Genomic DNA, 20,207 nt, shown 5'->3' with positions numbered 1-20,207 from the left:
AGATCAACAGCATGTAGGATGGAATCAAAGACAGTCTGCAGAAATGCATTATTGAAAACATGACTGGGCAAAAACCACAGCTACAAATCAATTATTTAACACGTCAAAAATCATCAAACCAGACCATCCTCTTCGTCTCTGCTTTGAAGCCAGGCATTGAAATAATATGAATGTCCTAATAAAACACTTTAATATGACAAGTAATACAACAAGTTAAAATAAATATCTTGCAACAGTTTTGTGTGACAGCAGAACACATAACTGACAGCCTTCAGCCTCATCCTAAAAAAGAGCATAAACAGAATACAAATGAATATGAAATCTTTGCGATACCTGCAGTTAGGTGGTGGATCCAGAGTGATCTCAGCAAGCTCCTTCTGGATTCTGTGGGAAATAAATGATACATGTATTGAAACGATGAGAAGAGGGCTGTGAGAGAAGAGACTCAACAGCACTAGACTAGAGCAGCCCTATAGGGATGAACAATACACACATAAACAATCATCAAGGATAAAAACACAGCAAAGTCAACAGACTTGTTTCTATTGTGGACCTCGCTGTCAGAGAGAGAGAGAGAAATGAGAAAGGAGAAGAGATTTTACAGCACTAAACTAGAGTAGCCATGTAGACTAGGGACTTACACTGCCCTCTACCAATGTAGCTCTAACTGCATGGCTCTCCCTCTCTATATATCTCTATATATATATCTCTATATCTCTCTCTCTATATATATATCTCTATATCTCTCCCCTCTCTCTATCTATATATATATATATCTCTCCCTCTCTCTCTCTATATATATATCTCTATATCTCTCCCTCTCTCTCTCTATATATATATCTCTCCCTCTCTCTCTATATATATATCTCTATATATATATCTCTATATCTCTCTCTCTCTATATATCTCTATATCTCTCTCTATATATATCTCTATATCTCTCTCTCTATATATCTCTATATCTCTCTCTATATATATCTCTCTCTCTCTCTCTATATATATATATCTATATCTCTCCCTCTCTCTCTCTATATATATATATATCTCTCCCTCTCTCTCTCTCTCTATATCTCTCCCTCACTCTTTCTCTCTATATATCTCTCCCTCTCTCTCTCTCTCTATATCTCTCCCTCTCTCTCTCTCTATATATATATTTATATATCTCCCTCTCTCTCTCTCTCTCTCTCTCTCTGCTCAGCACAGCTAACATGGCTGCTTCCTCTTTGTTCTCCCAGGCAGAACCCGAAGCCCAAAACAGCAAAACTTTCTCTCCTTCGTTTCTTCCCATCCATTCACCCCAAAACAACACTCTCACCCCCAGCACAAAGCTAGCTCCCCTCACCTCCAACCCCGCCACTCATCCACCCGTTCCAGTCACATTAAGCACAAAAGATTTTATTTTAAAGCTTATATGCAAATGAGGCAAAGAGGGAGAGGGAGGGGGGAGGACCTCGGGTATATTTGACAAGGGCTTTAAACCAGAGAGAGCTGCGTAGGGGGCTGTTACTAAAGCATTATTAACAGTTCGTAAGGGAGAAAAAGGGGAGGATTTTGACATACTTACCTTTAAATACATTTCTATTCTAGTCTACCGTTAGTATTTGATACATATATTAAAAGGGACAATCTGCAGTTGCTACATCCATTTTAGGACTTGTAAATTAATGATATGTACCCACTGATTCTTGAAGAATACAACTCCATTGTTTGTAAACAACTTAAATGTAAACAAACCCTATATAGCCTTAAAACATGGTTGAAACTATCATTTCTATATCATGGATGGTCAGTCCGTGTGCATCCATAGCGCTGTCCATGAATTTGAAAGTGATTGCATTTCTCCAGCCCCATTCCTCAGCTTTTGAATGAAACAGGGGCGGGGTTAAGGCTTGGTTATTGTGTTTTTAATTTATTTTACCTTTATTTAACTAGGCAAGTCAGTTAAGAACAAATTCTTATTTTCAATGACGGCCTAGGAACAATGGGTTAACTGCCTTGTTCAGGGGCAGAACGACAGATTTTTACCTTGTCAGCTCAGAGATCCTTTAAGTTACGAGTCCAACGCTCTAACCACTAGGCAACCTGCCGCCGTTGCAACTGCTGATTGACACTTTAAGGGCTATTGTGTAGATCATTCTGTTTATTTTTGAAGTTCAGATAATCTTGAAAACTGCTAAACATTTATGTATGTTAAAGTGACTATCTTCCTCTCACACAACATTAAATGTTGTGACATGATGAGAATAGGTCACTATCAATACTTCACGAAACCTTGATCAAACAACTTAATAATAAAGCCTTTACTACATATGATAATGTAGTACAATGGCTGTAGTTTTTAATAATCGTATTTGGCACATGAATAATAGATTCAAAGAAATGGCTCCTATCATAATAGGATTTGTGACTCAAAGGATTAAAGCATTATAAATGAACCATAATTCTTATATTAGGCTACTCAGTTTAGCAGGATGTCGGCTACAGTAATTATGAATTATTCCAAATTGGAAGAAGACAGTGATAATGAAGACATTACCTTTTAGCACTAGTGGACAACTTGGCGGTAGTCTTGCTGGATAATTTGGTAGGTTTCTTCTGCTGCTGAGGGGGTGTGGCGGGCTGCTGTTTTCTCTCGGGCTCCGGCACTGCCGGGTCTCTCTGGTCCGCATCAGAACTACCACTGCTGGTGCTTGGACTCTCATCATCTGACCGCCCTTGTCTTTCACTGGACATGTTGATTCCCCCTATGAAGAATGAACAGAAAAGTTATGCACTGTTTCAATAACTGGGATACCTACATCATAACTTTGGATAATAACATGGTCATAGGCTACAGCTAATGGATAACTGCATTGAATCTACGCATGATGTTATTGCAGCTGAGATTATTGATATCCAGCCGAGAGAGATAGGTGTTGCTCATCATCAGACATGTAGGTTACCTCCTCAACTTGACATAACTCACTGGACTGGTAGACCCCTTTGTGGGTTGGTCTGTGGTTTGTAACCTACATGAGTAGGCCTATTCAGGCCTATGTCCTGTCTGTCAATTTGATGGTTAGATGTTGAGCATTACTGAGTATTCATCAAAAGTTATTTATAAACAAAAGCTAAAACTATTTATACATAATATCCATTAGAATACTTTATTTAAATCACTGTAATTTTGATGGACAAACGATGTTCTTTATGAATCCATAATCCATAATGGTCACACCACACGTCTATATCAAGGTATATGGTTAGATAAGGGTCACCAAATCATTCCATTAGCTCGATCCAATTGGCTTTTAATAATCCCCTTATAGACCCATAACTCGCGTGCAAATATTGTTACATTATCGCAGTGTATTTCAAGCCCTGTGGTCGGTAATAAAAGAAGGCTCGGATTCAATCCTTGTGACTAATGACCAAGGTACTATACCTTCCTTTTGGGGTGAGTTCCCGAATGATTTACCTGTCAAAAGCCAAGCAATAGAAAACAATGATACAAAACACTCCTAGCCTACAACATAGCCACCATCACACAAATATTGGTTTGTAGAATACGAATGAAGAGCTGCAAGGAAAGCATAATTGCACCTATTTGCAGCAAGGGGGCTCGCAGACAGGCAGGCGAGCTAAATAAAACATAGCGTGTTTCTCTCACTTTAGGAGACCATTATTATACGTCTATCCCCGACGAATAGGAGCATATCGACTATAAGTCAATTGACGCATTCTAAGGAACAGTACATGTTTCGAATCCGACCTTAGAGTCCCTTGTAGATCGGTAAGGTTTGTTATGGTAGGAGACTCCAGTATCAGCATGGTGTACCAAGTCAACTGATGCATGAAGTCAGTTCTGAGCAAGCTCCCTCTAACACGACAGCGCTGAAAAAAACAAGAAAGGACGATCTTTTTCCGCCTAAACTAGACTCTCCCGGGTCATTGGAGCTTGTTCTTTACCTTTAGCGTGGTCTTGTCCTGATTTAGGCCGGGTAGGAGTGTTTAAAATCCGGTGGAATTGTAGCCGGGAAGACGACGAGCTCCGGCCAAGCTGTGAACATTGGAGAATCGGAAGGAGAGGAGGTGCTGCATTACTGGCTTAGAAGAGACAGGTGGCGCTGGATAGCGAGTGAGTCAATCGTTGCTTTGGGTCCATTGAGATTGAGACAGGGAGATCTGTTTCACTCTCACTTCCAAACGATGGAGCAAACAGCAGGAAATGCACTGTCTGTCACTACTTGCAGTCCTCTGATATTCATTCGAGTGAAGGAGCATATGTAGGACTATTATTTTGTTGTTTTGGGGGCTTCAAAACAGCGGAGGGGAATACAGAATACAGGTTTGAACAACGCTTGTTATGTGTCACTACAGTTGGATACAATGTTGCCTTGTGGAAGTTTTCTGTGATGATTGTCTTGACTGCAGCTGTGCACGGAACGAGAACGGATCCATTGTATATAGACAAAGCTATAATGTATCCCGTTGGGAACAAGTTGAAGATTGCCAAATAATTCTGAATTTATAACATATGTATTACCTTCTGCATTTGTTTTTCTATAACGGAAAAGGTATGTATTTTACATTATATGTTAATAATTCATATCCTATAATATCTTCATTGAATGAATTTGAAGGGTTTATCATAATTGGATAATTGAATTGAACTGATCTTAAGCATGAAATAATTATTCTGGCTGACACCTAACTTGAAGTCCTCCTGGCTGTCACGTGAGTCGAGACAGCCAGGCTATGAAAGAATATCCAACAACCTCAAACATTTGCTTATGAATTGGCCTACCTCTCTGCACTACACACATTCAAAGGAATGCCATGACAGCTTGACAGGGTGTTAACATGAAGAACACAGGAGTCAGAAATAAGTCATAAACTGTTGTGGCAGGTTGGAATGTACAGATGTCAGCCACTTACTCAGAGGGAAAAGAGTTGAATCTGTTGCTACTTCAGCAGCTTCCACAGGATACATGTGCAAACAGGAGGATTAGCTGCAACGTTTGACACCCAGCAGATAACCACATAGTTGATTGATCGAGGGGGGAACATTATCAGTAAATTATTTGCCAAGTTCTTGTCACACCATTGTGATATAAAGATTGTAGAAATGCCACCATTGATTAGTGTAGGATTCAGAATCAGCTACAATACGTTTTGATGGCTCCTTCACAGAATCTAGAGGTGAAATCAGAAAGGAAGATCGTTTAGTTTGGCTGTGTGGCTAGCTCCCTGGAGGAGAGGAGAGGAGAGGAGAGGAGAGGAGAGGAGAGGAGAGGAGAGGAGAGGAGAGGAGGGAGCAAGTGCCTGACGTCTGGGCCTTATCGTCTGTGACAGCTCACTGACAGCAGGGAAAGGAAAGGAAAACAGAGTTTTCCAATAGATGTGATGAAAATGAATTACAAGGCTGTACTCAGCCATGATATGAATCAAATGTACAGTAGGGAGAGAATAGATACATCTCTGGAGGGCATATATCAACAGAGTGAAAAATGGGTTGGTATTCATTATTGTGTAGAATATAAAAGCAAAAGGAAGTAGGGCAGTAAGTCCTTGGTTTATTGCATCTTTGTTGTAATCGCTTCCCTTCCCCTTAGCGAGAGGAATATGTGCAAGTCAATTATTCATGAATAATACCTCAAGGTAAATAAAGGTAGGAATGTCTTTGAAGGAATCAGTAGGTCAACTGATACAATTATCTGCAATGTTATCATTCGTGTTTTGTCTACATCCAACTTCCAGTTGATTTAACTCTTTTAAGCTTAACTGAAGCGGTCAAGCTCCTTTTTCAAAAGTATGCAAAGTAATGGAGCATAATGCACCTGCCTTTTACTGAAAGCTGCAGGATGTCCTTCATCACTCAGCCATGATATGAGTGTAGTAACACTTTATTGCCACCTGAAAAAGCCCTTATGATAACAGAGAAAAACCACTGTACCGCTATATATTTCTGATCATAATCAGCCAACTGCATTTTTCAAACCATAAAATGCTATACTCAAGTGTTTTAAGGCCTTTGGTGTGAACGATAGGAAGATGGACTAAAGTAACTCATAGAAACTAATATGAGAGCTACTCTAAAGACAATGGGTTTGCATTTACAAGAGAGCCAGTAATTCATTCGCCCACATACACACAAATACACACACACACACACACACACACACAGAGTTACAAAGCCACTATAAATAAAAGTAATGTACCTTGTGGCTCTTTTAAATGAGAGTACATTTAGGAATTGCCAGGACCCTAAAACGATTGTCCTGCCTTAATATTAATAATGGGTTCTTAATTAGACTCAGTACACAGAAAGCAGAGGAAATGGACATTAATATTTCATCACACAGATGTCTGTCTGTCTGTCTCTCTCTGTCTGTCTGTCTGTCTGTCTGTCTGTCTGTCTGTCTGTCTGTCTGTCTGTCTGTCTGTCTGTCTGTCTGTCTGTCTGTCTGTCTGTCTGTCTGTCTGTCTGTCTGTCTGTCTGTCTGTCTGTCTGTCTGTCTGTCTGTCTGTCTGTCTGTCTGTCTGTCTGTCTGTCTGTCTGTCTGTCTGTCTGTCTGTCTGTCTGTCTGTCTGTCTGTCTGTCTGTCTGTCTGTCTCTTTTTCCTTCCACCCCAGGGAAACAGCTACAGTAGACAGGGCAGAGATTCACAACAAGCACTTCAAATGCAGACCGACTGTGTCTGGACTGGAACATTGCTCTTAAAAACGTCCCCTTCCAGTGCTGTCTGTGTGTATTTGTGGTGGTAGTGGTTTGTCCAAAGGTAGGACCTGATGTTTGTTTGTTTTTTATTCCTGATATTTACTAAGAGTGTTTGTGTATCGGGGATGTCTATATTTGAAGTTAGTTTATTGGTCAATTAAGCTTTCCCCCTCTCTTATACTGTACTTTTAATGTTGATATGGAAGTACTTGCCATGAGTGAGCTGACTATGTGTGTGTAGACAATACGAGTCAATAAGGTCCGATAATCAGAGAGGAGGAAGTGTATATTCCATCTTTGTGAAGGTGCCCTCTGTGTAGTTCTGAGTGTAGATAGAGCCACTAGTGCGTCAGTCTGGTCTACACTCTTAGAAAAAAAAGTGCTATCTACATGGAACTCAAAATAGTTCTACTCGGAAACAAAAAGGGTTCTACCTGGAACCAAAAAGGATTCTCCTATGGGGACAGCTGAAGAACCCTTGTTTCTAAGAGTGTAAAGAGTGTAGTGGAAGTGCTGCAGACTCCAAACCACGTATCCCCCATGGTGATGGGGGTTTGATCTCCCTTTCTGATTACTCTGTCAAAGCTCCTCTATCTCTGTAACTTCCAATTGTCCTTTCTTAAAATAATTCAAAAGTGAAAGGGCATTAGAAATCTGATGTCCTTTTTTTCCTCAGGAAAGTGCCTTCTCCTGCTCCTCCTAGGTCTATAGGCTGAAACAGCATGTTGGGACATCCAGACTCCCAGACATAACACACCACTGTGCTCATTGACACTGAGTCACTGGCACCATGCAGCCAAAGACAACTCCCCCAGAAGAACATTGTGTAATCTGATGGTTTTTCTCTCTGGTGTGGTTTTGGATGAATTCATATTTTCCTCACACAAGTATTTAAGTCCTGGTGAGACATGGAAGACAGACACCTCGCTAACTTAGTTGTGGGTTGTCCCTTCTCCAGAAACAAATGTGTCCAAAATGGCCCCCTATTTCCAATAGCGAACTACTTTTGCCATTTGGGACACATGAAATGGAGTGCTGTAGAGGATTGCCACCGAGTGTTCTGATATTGGGTAGAGCTGCAGAGCTATTTGTTTTCACTGTAGTTTACATTTGATCAGGTTGACTCTTGTGCGAAGTTGTAGACGAGATGATAATATTGCCTTAAGAGTATGTTGAAATTATTCCATGATGTGGTGTGTTAATACCGCTGATGTCTTTGTGGATAATTGCCATATGGTTCTAATCAAGTTAAATGCAGTGTTTTGAAAGAAAAGGCTAATTGTTTATTTGCTGCATCTGTCAATTTGATACCGGATCCGATTTCCTTTTATCTAATATGGTGGTGGTCATTTCTTTGCTTATTGACCAATTCTAACATTGTTTGGTTGGAATTGCTTCTCACATGTTGTCTGTAGCTGTAGCTCTGCCGCACAATTACACATAACCTGCTGACTATTACATTCCTTTTGTCTAGACATTGCTCTCTCTGATGGATTTTATACAACGAGAACAAATATTTACATTGTTGTAATCCAATAGTTTTGTAGGGGAGGACATTGTGTGAATAACTCCTTCTGACTGTGTATGTTTAATGATTGGTTTGTAGATTTAGCTTATCTGGAGACGTGCGAAAGGGAGGGCTTAGCGAGGACATTTGCATCCAAAATGGTACCCTATTCCCTGTATAGTCCACTACTTTTGACCAGGCCCATCGGGGCTCTGGTCAAAAGTAGTGGACTATTTAGGGAATAGAGTGCCATTTGGGACGCAGCTTGTGAATATAAGCCCTCTTTGATTACAATATTCTACTGAAGTGACATGAGCCTTCTGTTTTCATCACACAGCGTTCACAGTTCACGCTTTGGCTGCCCCATCGCATGTGTGTGTGTGTGTGTGTTTGTGACTGCGAGTGTGTGCGTCCATGTGTGCGCACGTGTGTGCCCATGTGTGTTTGTATGTGAGGGGGGCGGGGGAGGGGTCAGTGTGTGGTAATTAGAGTACCAATGAATAGAGCTGCTGATGGGGGGGAGAATCTGTGAATTATTACCCTTTATTCATTCTGAGGTATATTGTAGGTGTATTACAACTTGGAGGTGAGGAATCACCATAGACATTCTGATTGATCTGTATGAAAGGCCACCTAAAGACAGAGGCATGTGGGGGATGACTTGGGGAAGGTGATGCATAGTAACCAGGTCCCAGATCTGTTTGTACTCTCACCAACTCGTATATAGTCATTATCATGCCAATAACCACAGGAGTACCATATACAACACAAACAGATCTGGGAATAGGCTATGTTCATAGCACTTCTGGGCTGGCTTTGTCTTGACCGCTGAGGATTTATTAAACAAGATTTTATTTTAGCTCCGATATGTTCTCTGTTGACCTGGATTAATATAAAGTATATAGCCTCTGAATAGCCCCTTCTCAAGACTCCTCTCTCGCTTTCTCCTTCTCTCTTTCCATCCCCCCTCAGGCCCCCTCCCTCCCGTAATGTAGCCCAATGTCCTCTGATTACCACTGTGCAGTTTGCATGGTGTTGAAATTGAAATGTGCTGTACTAATATCCACCATTAATTATTGCCAGGGAAAAGAGAGGAATTCCAGTTATTCCTCTCTCTCCCATTCTCTGTCTCCTCTCATGCTCTCTCTCTTTCACTCTCCTCCTTATTCTTCTCGTTTCGATTCTATGCTAGGATGCAGGATTTATCCATCATTATTACCCATCTGGATTCATATTCACCACACACTCAGCAACATTTCAAACCAGTCTGACCCAATGTTAATCTGAAATGGTTAACATGAACAGAATCCATCCCTAGACCTCAACACAAAACGGTGTAATGAAATGTATTTGCCTTAACGTCTATCTCACATCCATAAGTAAAAAGGTGCTATAAAATACATATTGACTGTGGCAGTTTAGATTGAGAATTGTCTCTGACGACTCTCTGATGACTTGAGCAGAGTTTTAAATACACCTCTCAAGGCCACACTGATAGAGGCACTCTACTCTTTATAAATGCGTGCACACTCTCACACACACACACACACACACACACACACACACACACACACACGCGCACACGCACACAAAGCTCTTTATGGGCAAACTGACACATTCAAATTCCATCAGATGAAGAGCATCTAGCATCCCTCCCTCATAGGACTGTCTGTTACCATGTCTGGTCTATAGTTCAGCTGAGGGATGATCTATTTTACTGTTGAGGTGATTCCTTCCTGGTTTGACCAGGCCAGCTGCATTTTGGCAGAAATTTAGACTCAGGCCATACCCAGTGGGCAAACCTGGTTGAAATTATTTCAACAACCAGATTACAGCCAACCGTGTGACAATACATTCAGCTTGTAAACTGGTTGTAATGATGTCAACAACCAGATTACAGCCAACCGTATGACAATACATTCAGTTTGTAAACTGGTTGTAATGATGTCAACAACCAGATTACAGCCAACCGTGTGACAATACATTCAGCTTGTAAACTGGTTGTAATGATGTCAACAACCAGATTACAGCCAACCGTATGACAATACATTCAGCTTGTAAACTGGTTGTAATGATGTCAACAACCAGATTACAGCCAACCGTATGACAATACATTCAGTTTGTAAACTGGTTGTAATGATGTCAACAACCAGATTACAGCCAACCGTATGACAATACATTCATCTTGTAAACTGGTTGTAATGATGTCAACAACCAGATTACAGCCAACCGTATGACAATACATTCAGCTTGTAAACTGGTTGTAATGATGTCAACAACCAGATTACAGCCAACCGTATGACAATACATTCAGCTTGTAAACTGGTTGTAATGATGTCAACAACCAGATTACAGCCAACCGTATGACAATACATTCAGTTTGTAAACTGGTTGTAATGATGTCAACAACCAGATTACAACCAACCGTGTGACAATACATTCAGCTTGTAAACTGGTTGTATTGATGTGTCACAACGTGGCCCTTTTGGGTGCATATCGTGGCTCTCTCACTCTCTCTCCTACATCAGGTTTCACAACGGTCATACATTCCTGGTAGAAACTCTCAGTATAGAGGGAGCGAGCCTATGGAGAACATAGACATTCTCCTTGCCAAATCCCCAAAATGGGAGAATTAAACAATATTTATATTTTTGAGAATGTGGGAATGGTCCGCGGACACTTAAGAGACAGTCATGTCGAGTCTGTTTCATTGGGTGATCTCATGAAGGACAGGAAACACACATGACTGTGTCTTTGGTTGAGTACACTTCTCAATTGTGGGGTGTATATCTAAATGTTGTGAAACGTATATGATTACATATTAGACTATTTGTGAAAGATGAAATGTGATGTTGTTAGCCTTCTAAATGAGAGTATGGGTTTTCATATAAAGTTTAACAGGTCAATGGCCACACCCCCGTGAGCCCAGCCATAACAGCAGGCGTCATGGAACACCCCCTTCTTCTACTAAGTATGAAACCCATTTCTGACTAAATTTACATTAGATCAGAAAACATGTTGAAATGGTTGGCAACTGTGCCAAAGAGAAGTAAGCTGGACGTCTCGAATGGTTAAGAAGACTAGAAAACCTGGAGCTGACGCTACATGTTTAAATGGTTAAGAACTACAACTCTACCAAAGGACAAGACCAGAGAACGTGGAGATCATTCCCACGTTGAAATGGATAAGAAATCTACAAACCAAAGAGCAAATATTCAGACTACATCTGTTGAAATATTTTAGTCTGGTAAACACATTCGATCTAAGAACATTTCCAAATGGTACTCTGAAGTTTCCATTCTAACAATCTACGACTTTGATCTCTGGTGGACAATCCAGAGGCTCTCTGTAGACTGACTATCCAGCAGACAGACCGACAATCGCAGAGAGGGACAACAAAGGCAGACACTCGTAGATATATAATTGCAATTTATTTTCAAATGACCGGTTGTTAATGTTCAAAGTATCTATGAGTTTAGTAATCCTCTGAGTTTCCCACTCTTGAGCGGTCCCCACCCCTTTCCTTTGTCTACCATGCCGTCATATGGGTTTCGTCCGCTAGGAACTTTTTGTTTGTATCATGTAGTAACAAATGTATGAACTATTTGTGTGTGAGTTTATGTAATTTTGTGATTGATTAAGTTAGTTAGTAAATAAATAATTAAGCCAATTTGCATATCGCTGATTCATGATTCTATGCTAGGGTTCGAGCAGATATCCAAGGGTTTGCGACGTTCAGTAATGAGACCGATGAGGTAATACAATTCATTAATAAGCAACTGTTTTGATAAGATATGAAAATATCTGAGAGTTATATTCGGGAAATTGACACTATAAACAAAATTGTTCCGTGGTGCCCCAACTTCCTAGTTATATAAAGTTTCATGATTAGTTTAATCGTGTAATTAACATTTAATGATAATCAACAGATGTCAACAACCAGATTACAACCAACCATGTGACAATACATTCAGGTTGTAAACAGGTTGTAATGATGTCAGCAACCAGATTACATCCAACCATGTGACAATATATTCAGGTTGAAAACTGGTTGTAATGACACAATTACTGAGTGCTGACCAATTAGGTTCTTATTAAGCAAATCAACAAATCAATAAATAATTATATGGCCATTGCAGCCAATCAAAAAAGCTTCATTCTTAGAAAAACAGTGTTGAATATAATATATTACAAGATGTATGCTGTGTATGCAGAAAAGTACTATGTATATCAGATTAAAATCTGCATTATTCTGTTAGTGTCTGGAGAGCCTAAAGTCAGTGTGTTGACAACTGAGATAGGAGTTTCCTGTGAAACTCTGATAGGTTGAAGTGGGAAGTTTACATACACCTCAGCCGAATACATTTAAACTCAGTGTCACAATTCCTGACATTTAATCATAGTAAAAATTCACTGTTTTAGGTCAGTTAGGATTCACCACTTCATTTTAAGAATGTGAAATGTCAAAATAAAAGTAGAGAGAATGATTTATTTGAGTTTTTATTTCTTTCATCACATTCCCAGTGGGTCAGAAGTTTACAAATGCTCAAATAGTATTTGGTAGCATTGCCTTTCAATTGTTTAACTGGGGTCAAAAGTTTCAGGTAGCCTTCCACAAGCTTCCCACAATAAATTGGGTGAATTTTGGCCCATTCCTCCTGACCGAGCTGGTGTAACGGGATCAGGTTTATAGGCCTCCTTACTCGCACACACTTTTTCAGTTCTGCCCACAAATGTTCTATAGGATTGAGGTCAGGGCTTTGTGATGGCCACTCCAATACCTTGACTCTGTTGTCCTTAAGCCGTTTTGACACAACTTTGGAAGTATGCTTGGGGTCATTGTCCATTTGGAAGACCCATTTGCGACCAAGCTTTAACTTCCTAACTGATGTCTTGAGATGTTGCTTCAATATATCCACATCATTTCCCTAACTCATGATGTCATCTATTTTGTGACGTGCACCAGTCCCTCCTACAGCAAAGCACCCCCACGACATGATGCTGCCACCCCCGTGCTTCATTGTTGGGACGGTGTTCTTCGGCTTGCAAGCCTCCCCCCTTTTCCTCGAAACATAACGATGGTCATTATGGCCAAACAATTCTATTTTTGTTTCATCAGACCAGAGGACATTTCTCCAAAAAGTACGATCTTTGTCCCCATGTGCAGTTGCAAACTGTAGTCTGGCTTTTTTTAAGGCAGTTTTTGAGCAGTGGCTTCTTCCTTGCTGAGCGGCCTTTCAGGTTATGTCGATATAGGACTCGTTTTACTGTGGATATAGATACTTTTGTACCTGTTTCCTCCAGCATCTTCACAAGGTCCTTTGCTGTTGTCCTGGGATTGATTTGCACTTTTCTCACCAAAGTACATTCCTCTCTAGGAGACAGAACACATCTCCTTCCTGAGCGGTATGTTGGCTGGTGGTCCCATGGTGTTTACACTTGTGTACTATGGTTTGTACAGATGAACGTGGTACCTTCAGGCATTTGTACATTTTTCCCAAGGATGAACCAGACTTGCGGAGGTCTACAATTATTTTTCTGAGGTTTTGCCTTGATGTCAAGCAAAGAGGCACTGAGTTTGAAGGTAGGCCTTGAAGTACATCCACAGGTACACCTCCAATTGACTCAAATTATGTCAATTAGCCTATCAGAAGTTTCTAAAGCCATGACATTATTTTCTAGAATTTTCCAAGTTGTTTAAAGGCACAGTCAACTTAGTGTTATTTAAACATCTGACCCATTGGAATTGTGATACAGTGAATTATAAGTGAAATAATGTCTGTAAACAATTATTTTGAAAAATTACTTGCGTCATGCACAAAAGTAATGTCCTAACCGACTTGCCAAAACTATAGTTTGTTAACAAGAAATGTGTGGAGTGGTTGAAAAATGAGTTTTAATGACTCCAACCTAAATGTATGTAAACTTCCGACTTCAACTGTATGTGAATAAACGGCTTCTGTTCTGTTCTATTCTGTTCTGGGGACATGCTTAGTTTCTGAATGGCACAACAAAGGAATTAAGTGTGATTTCACTGTCATTCCTTACAATAGAGTCTGATAGAGGAAGATTATAACATATTACTGTAGGAGAAGAGTTTGGCTCATTACTTAGTAAGAGAATGAGAAAGACAGTGGGAGAAAGAAAAACCTTGACTATGTACTCACACTCAGGGAGCATAGCCTTGCTATTGAGAGAGGCAGGCATAGGCAGACCTGTCTCTCCAGAACAGACAGGCTATTTGCCCACTGCCCCCAAAAATTGGTAGAATCCAAGCTGCCCTCTTAACCTCCTGCCAAATGTACGACCATATAAGAAACACATATTTACCTTAAATTACACAAACCCACAAAGAATTCAAACACAAATCAAAGTTTTACAAACTCCTGTATCTGTTAGGAGAAATACTACAGTGTGCAATCCCTGCAGCAAAATGTGATCTGCTGTCATGCCACAAGAAATGGTCAATCAGTGGGTCAGAAACACCGAAGTAAATTTAACCTATATTTATCTGCCTATTCATTTCCCCCCGTCATTCCTACATTCTACTATTTGCACATTGTCACAACACAGTTAAAATGTTATACAAAAAAATATACTGCAAATAATCTATTTTAAACATTATTCTCTTGAAACTTGTTGTAATGTTTACTGTTAATGTCTAATTGTTTTTGTTTTATTTAATTGACTACATTGTTTTGTTGACAACAAATGTAAATTAAATACATTTTTATTCCCACTTCGTAACACAATACATGTGATGAAATTCAAAGACTATGAATACTTTGCAAGTATACAGTGTAGGCCATCTCGTCGTTGTTGGTAATCAAGTCTACCACTGTAGTGTCGTCTGCAGGGTCTGCAGGGTCTCGAGCTTGATGACGTGTTTGGAGGGTACTATGGTGTTAAATGCTGAGCTGTAGTCGATGAACAGCATTCTCACATAGGTATTCCTCTTGTCCCGATGGGTTAGAGCAGTGTGGAGTGTGGTTGCGATTGCGTCGTCTGTGGACCTATTGTGGAGGTAAGCAAATTGGAGTGGGTCTAGGGTGTCAGGTAGGGTGGATGTGATATGGTCCTTGACTAATCTCTCAAAGCACTTCATGATGACGAAAGTGAGTGCTACGGGGTGGTAGTTGTTTAGCTAAGTTACCTTCGCTTTTTTGGGAACAGGAACAATGCTGGCCCTCTTGAAGCATGTGGGAATAGCAGACTGGGATAAGGATTGATTGAATATGTCCGTAAACACACCAGCCAGCTGGTCTGCGCATGCTCTGATGATGCGGCTGGGGATGCCGTCTGGGCCTGCAGCCTTGCGAGGGTTAACACGTTTAAATCTATTACTCACATCGGCTGCATGAAGAAGAGACCGCAGGTTTTGGTAGTGGGCCGTGTCAGTGGCACTGTATTGTCCTCAAAGCGAAGTTGTTTAGTTTGTCTGGGAGCAAGACATCCTGGTCCGTGACGGAGCTGGTTTTTTTGTAGTCCGTGATTGACTATAAACCCTGCCGCATACCTCTTGTGTCTGAGCCGTTGAATTGCAACTCTATACTGACGCTTAGCTTGTTTGATTGCCTTGCGGAGAGAATAGCTACACTGTTTGTATTCAGTCACGTTTCCGGTCACCTTGCCCTGATTAAAAGCAGTGGTTCATGCTTTATCTGTCCATAGGACCACTTTAAGCCGTACACTTCACAAAGCTGGGCTTTACGGAAGTGTGGCCAGAAAAAAAATCCATTGCTTAAAAAAAAAATAAGTAAACATGTTTGGTGTTTGCCAAAAGGCAAGTGGGAGACTCCCCAAACATATGGAAGAAGACTACTCTGGTCAGATGAGACAAAAATGGACCTTTTTGGGGGTGAATAGTTATGCACGCTCAAGTTCTGTTAATTTGTCTTATTTCTTGTTTGTTTCACCCCCCAAAATATTTTGCATCTTCAAAGTGGTAGGCATGTTGTGTAAATCAAATGATACAAACCCCTCAAAAATCTATTTTAATTCCAGGTTGTAAGGCAACAAAATAAGAAAAATTCCTAAGAGGTTGAATACTTTCACAAGCCAATGTATTTATAGTGTACTTGACGACTCACAAGCAGAGTTTTATAAAAACCCAAACCAATTCTTCAACTTAAAAACAACTCCAAGTGTATTTTTAATGGATATACTAAATTAGAATTAAAGCGATTGAAATTAAAATACAGTTTTAACGAGAGTGTAAGTTTAATGATAGTGACTGAAAAACAATTATTTTAAAGTACACTTTTTTTTAAATAGGTGTATTAAAATGTGATTATAGCATATTTATAGTATACTAAAAGACTGAAAAAACAATTAACACACTTTTAATAAGCGTGTTGAAGTGTAATGATATTATATTTATAGTATAATTACGATATACTAGAAAAGTACATCTCGTATTTGAAGTATAATATTAAAAAATGTTTGTACATTTAAGTATACTATTTTTTTTCTCTTGGGGTATTCGGCCCATGTGACATAACTTTTGATTTGATTTAAACATGTTTCACATGTCAATAAAGCCCCTTTGAATTTAATTGAGAGAGAGGGGAAAAATAGAGAATGAGAGAGAGAGACATACAAACACACAGAGCAAGAGCGGGAGAGAGAGGAGAGAGAGAGAGAGACATATAGACAAAGAGTGAGAGAGGAGAGGAGAGACCTTGATCACAGAGTTACACACAATATCATCTGTCTCTAACTTTAGGGGATGTTCCAAACGTCTGCTCTCTGAAACTATTATTCTTGAGATGATTATCCCAGTAATAACTGTATTTGTCTCTTCTCATTTGTGTCACAATGGGTTTGGAGTATCACAATTAATATATAGAGAGGGGGAATGAAAAGGAGGGAAACTGATTGGAAAGGGAGACCTCTCTGCCTCTTTCTCGCTCTCTCTCTTATTCCCTTTGTTGTCTTTTGAGCATCTAGGGATATTACTTCCAGTTTTCTGTGTTAGCCCAGGGCAGAGATAGAGGATTACAGAACATAAAAAGGGACCGTCTCAAATGGCACCCTATTCCCTTTATATTGCAGTACTTTAGAATAGGGCCCTTAAGGCTCTGTACAAATGCAGTGCACTATATAGGGACTAGAGTGGCATTTGGGACGAGTGGCATTTGGGAAGCACAAAGACAGCAGTTGATGTTATGTTTCATTGCTGCATCCGTTTTGATTATTTTGCCCTCTTTTTGAGTCTAGGGTGTTTCTATGCAGGCTCAATTAGGATACAGTGTTGTATTTTATATTGTGGTTTTACTAAAAAAGATGGTTGGAACAATGGAAAGCAGGGATGAATGTATACAGTGCTAGCTGGGAGAACAATGATTTACACTGTTTCCTGTTAGTTTTTCTATATCATTTATATAAACCTGTTCATCTTCAGAAGGGATGATTTTAGTTTTGTTCATCTTCAAAAGAGATGACTATTGTTACCTGTCTGTTTTACACTTTGAGGAACTGCAGTCTCTCAATCTCTCTCAAGCCAGTGTATCATATTCTTACATTTATACGTAGATCAGTACTCACTGTGCTTCAAGCGTCAAGTACTACTCAAGGAATCCCTCTCTCCATCTTCTCCTCCTTCTAATCTCTTCCTCCAGTCCCCTCTTCATTCCTCTCTTCACAGCTATCATCCTCACGCTGGTCTCTTTGTACTTTTATAGGACATCTTGTCTTTATTGTTGATGCCTGCAATTCTCCACCTCTCCTTCACACAGGTTACGTCCTGTATGGCACCCTATATAGTGCACTACTTTTGACCAGTGTAGTGCACTATATAGGGAATAGGGGGCCATTTGGGATGCAAACAAAGTCAGCTGGATGGTTGGTAGTGAATTACTGAGTAGGCGGTCTGTCGTGTGAAAAATGCTTATAGGCACAGAGGAGAATTCTGTTACTATCCAATCAACTGAGCCAGTGTAGCGAGGGCCCCTGCTCAGCTTTATAACTACTCTCATGCTATTTCACACATTTTGCCATGAGGCTGAGAGAAAATGTTGCTGTTTTAGAGCTAATTTCCTGTTATTCTACACATTTTGCCATGAGGCTGAGATACATTTAGCAGTTTTGAAATTAATTTCATATCATTCTAAACATTTTGTTCGTGGCTTATGACGTGTTCATACACTATCTGGGGGGCCTTGCGGGGGCTGCGGGTTGGTATATAAAGAGTATATATATGACATGTACCAGTGGGCAAGTAGCCTAGTGGATAAGACTGTTGGGTCAGCAAATTAAAGGTTGCTGGTTCAAATCCCAGAGCTAACTAGGTAACAACAATTATAATGATATATTATTGTTTGTGCACTTGTTCTTTACTCTGTAGGTATATGACATATATTGATATATGTATTCATGGAAGTAAAATAAAATCATAACATTTGATTTTTCGTGTACACTTTCTTCACTCTGAAGGATCTGGTGGGTATATCAACATCTCGTCTGTACAGTTGTAGTCGGAAGTTTACAAACACTTAGGTTGGAGTCATTAAAACTCGTTTTTCAAACACTCCACAAATTTCTTGTTAACAAACTATAGTTTTGGCTAGTCGGTTAGGACATCTACTTTGTGCAGGCCGCAAGTAATTTTTCCAACAATTGTTTACAGACAGATTATTTCACTTATAATTCACTGTATCACATTTCCAGTGTGTCAGAAGATTACATACACTAAGTTGACTGTGCCTTTAAACAGCTTGGAAAATTCCAGAAAATGATCTCATGGCTTTAAAAGTTTCTGATAGGCTAATTGACATCATTTGAGTCAATTGGAGGTGTACCTGTGGATGTATTTCAGTGCCTACCTTCAAACTCAATGCCTCTTTGCTTGACATCAAGGGAAAATCAAAAGAAATCAACCAAGACCTCAGAAAAAAAATGTAGACCTCCACAAGTCTGGTTCATCCTTGGGAGCAATTTCCAGACAATAGTACGCAATTGGACCACCCAGCCGTCATACCGCTCAGGAAGGAGACGCGTTCTGTCTCCTAGAGATGAATGTACTTTGGTGTGAAAAGTGCAAATCAATCCCAGAACAACAGCAAAGGACCTTGTGAGGATTCTGGAGGAAACAGGTACAAAAGTATCTGTATCCACAGTAAAACGAGTTCTATATCGACATAACCTGAAAGGCCGCTCAACAAGGAAGAAGCCACTGCTCAAGAACCACCATAAAAAAGCCAGACTACAGTTTGCAACTGCACATGGGGGCAAAGATTGTACTTTTTGGAAAAATGTCCTCTGGTCTGATGAAACAAAAATAGAACTGTTTGGCCATAATGACCATCGTTATGTTTGGAGGAAAAAGAGTGAGGCTTGCAAGCCGAAGAACACCATCCCAACCTTGAAGCACAGGGGGTGGCAGCATCATGTCGTGGGGGTGCTATGCAGCAGGAGGGACTGGTGCACTTCACAAAATAGATGGCATCATGACGTAGGGAAATTATGTGGATATATTGAAGCAACATCTCAAGACATCAGTCAGGAAGTTAAAGCTTGGTCGCAAATGGGTCTTCCAAATGGACAATGACCCCAAGCATACTTCCAAAGTTGTGGGTTAAGGACAACAGAGTCAAGGTATTGGAGTGGCCATCACAAAGCCCTGACCTCAATCCTACAGAACATTTGTGGGCAGAACTGAAAAAGTGTGTGCGAGCAAGGAGGCCTACAAAAGTGACTCAGTTACCCCAGCTCTGTCAGGAGGAGTTTGGCCAAAATTCACCCAAATTATTATGGAGAGCTTGTGGAAGGACACCCAAAATGTTTGACCCAAGTTAAACAGTTTAAAGGCAATGCTACCAAATATTAATTGAATGTATGTAAACTTCTGACCCACTGGGAATGTGATAATTCTCTCTATTATTTTGACATTTCACATTCTTAAAATAAAGTGGTGATCCTAACTGACCTAAGACAGGGAATTTTTACTATGATTAAATGTCAGGAATTGTGAAAAACTGAGTTTAAACGTATTTGGCTAAG

The 20,207-nt window shown here is 40.1% G+C and overlaps 1 protein-coding gene across 1 annotated transcript in view; it reads right to left on the bottom strand.

Annotated features, from left to right (window-relative positions):
- LOC115111411 (ubiquitin-conjugating enzyme E2 E3-like) overlaps positions 1-4,035 on the bottom strand; it is a 47,199-nt gene extending 43,164 nt beyond the window's left edge. The window contains exons 1-3 of the mRNA XM_029637433.2: positions 3,949-4,035; positions 2,537-2,744; positions 334-384 (exon numbers count right to left, since the gene is read on the bottom strand). Of these exons, the coding sequence (XP_029493293.1) occupies positions 334-384; positions 2,537-2,733 (248 nt within the window). The 5' untranslated portion in view covers positions 2,734-2,744; positions 3,949-4,035. The remainder of the gene's footprint in view (positions 1-333; positions 385-2,536; positions 2,745-3,948) is intronic.
- Between the last annotated feature and the right edge of the window lie 16,172 nt (positions 4,036-20,207).

The sequence above is a fragment of the Oncorhynchus nerka genome, linkage group LG3, assembly GCF_034236695.1.
Source record: "Oncorhynchus nerka isolate Pitt River linkage group LG3, Oner_Uvic_2.0, whole genome shotgun sequence".
NCBI classification, from domain to species: Eukaryota; Metazoa; Chordata; class Actinopteri; order Salmoniformes; family Salmonidae; genus Oncorhynchus; species Oncorhynchus nerka.
This window is presented reverse-complemented; position numbering and strand designations above follow the sequence as displayed.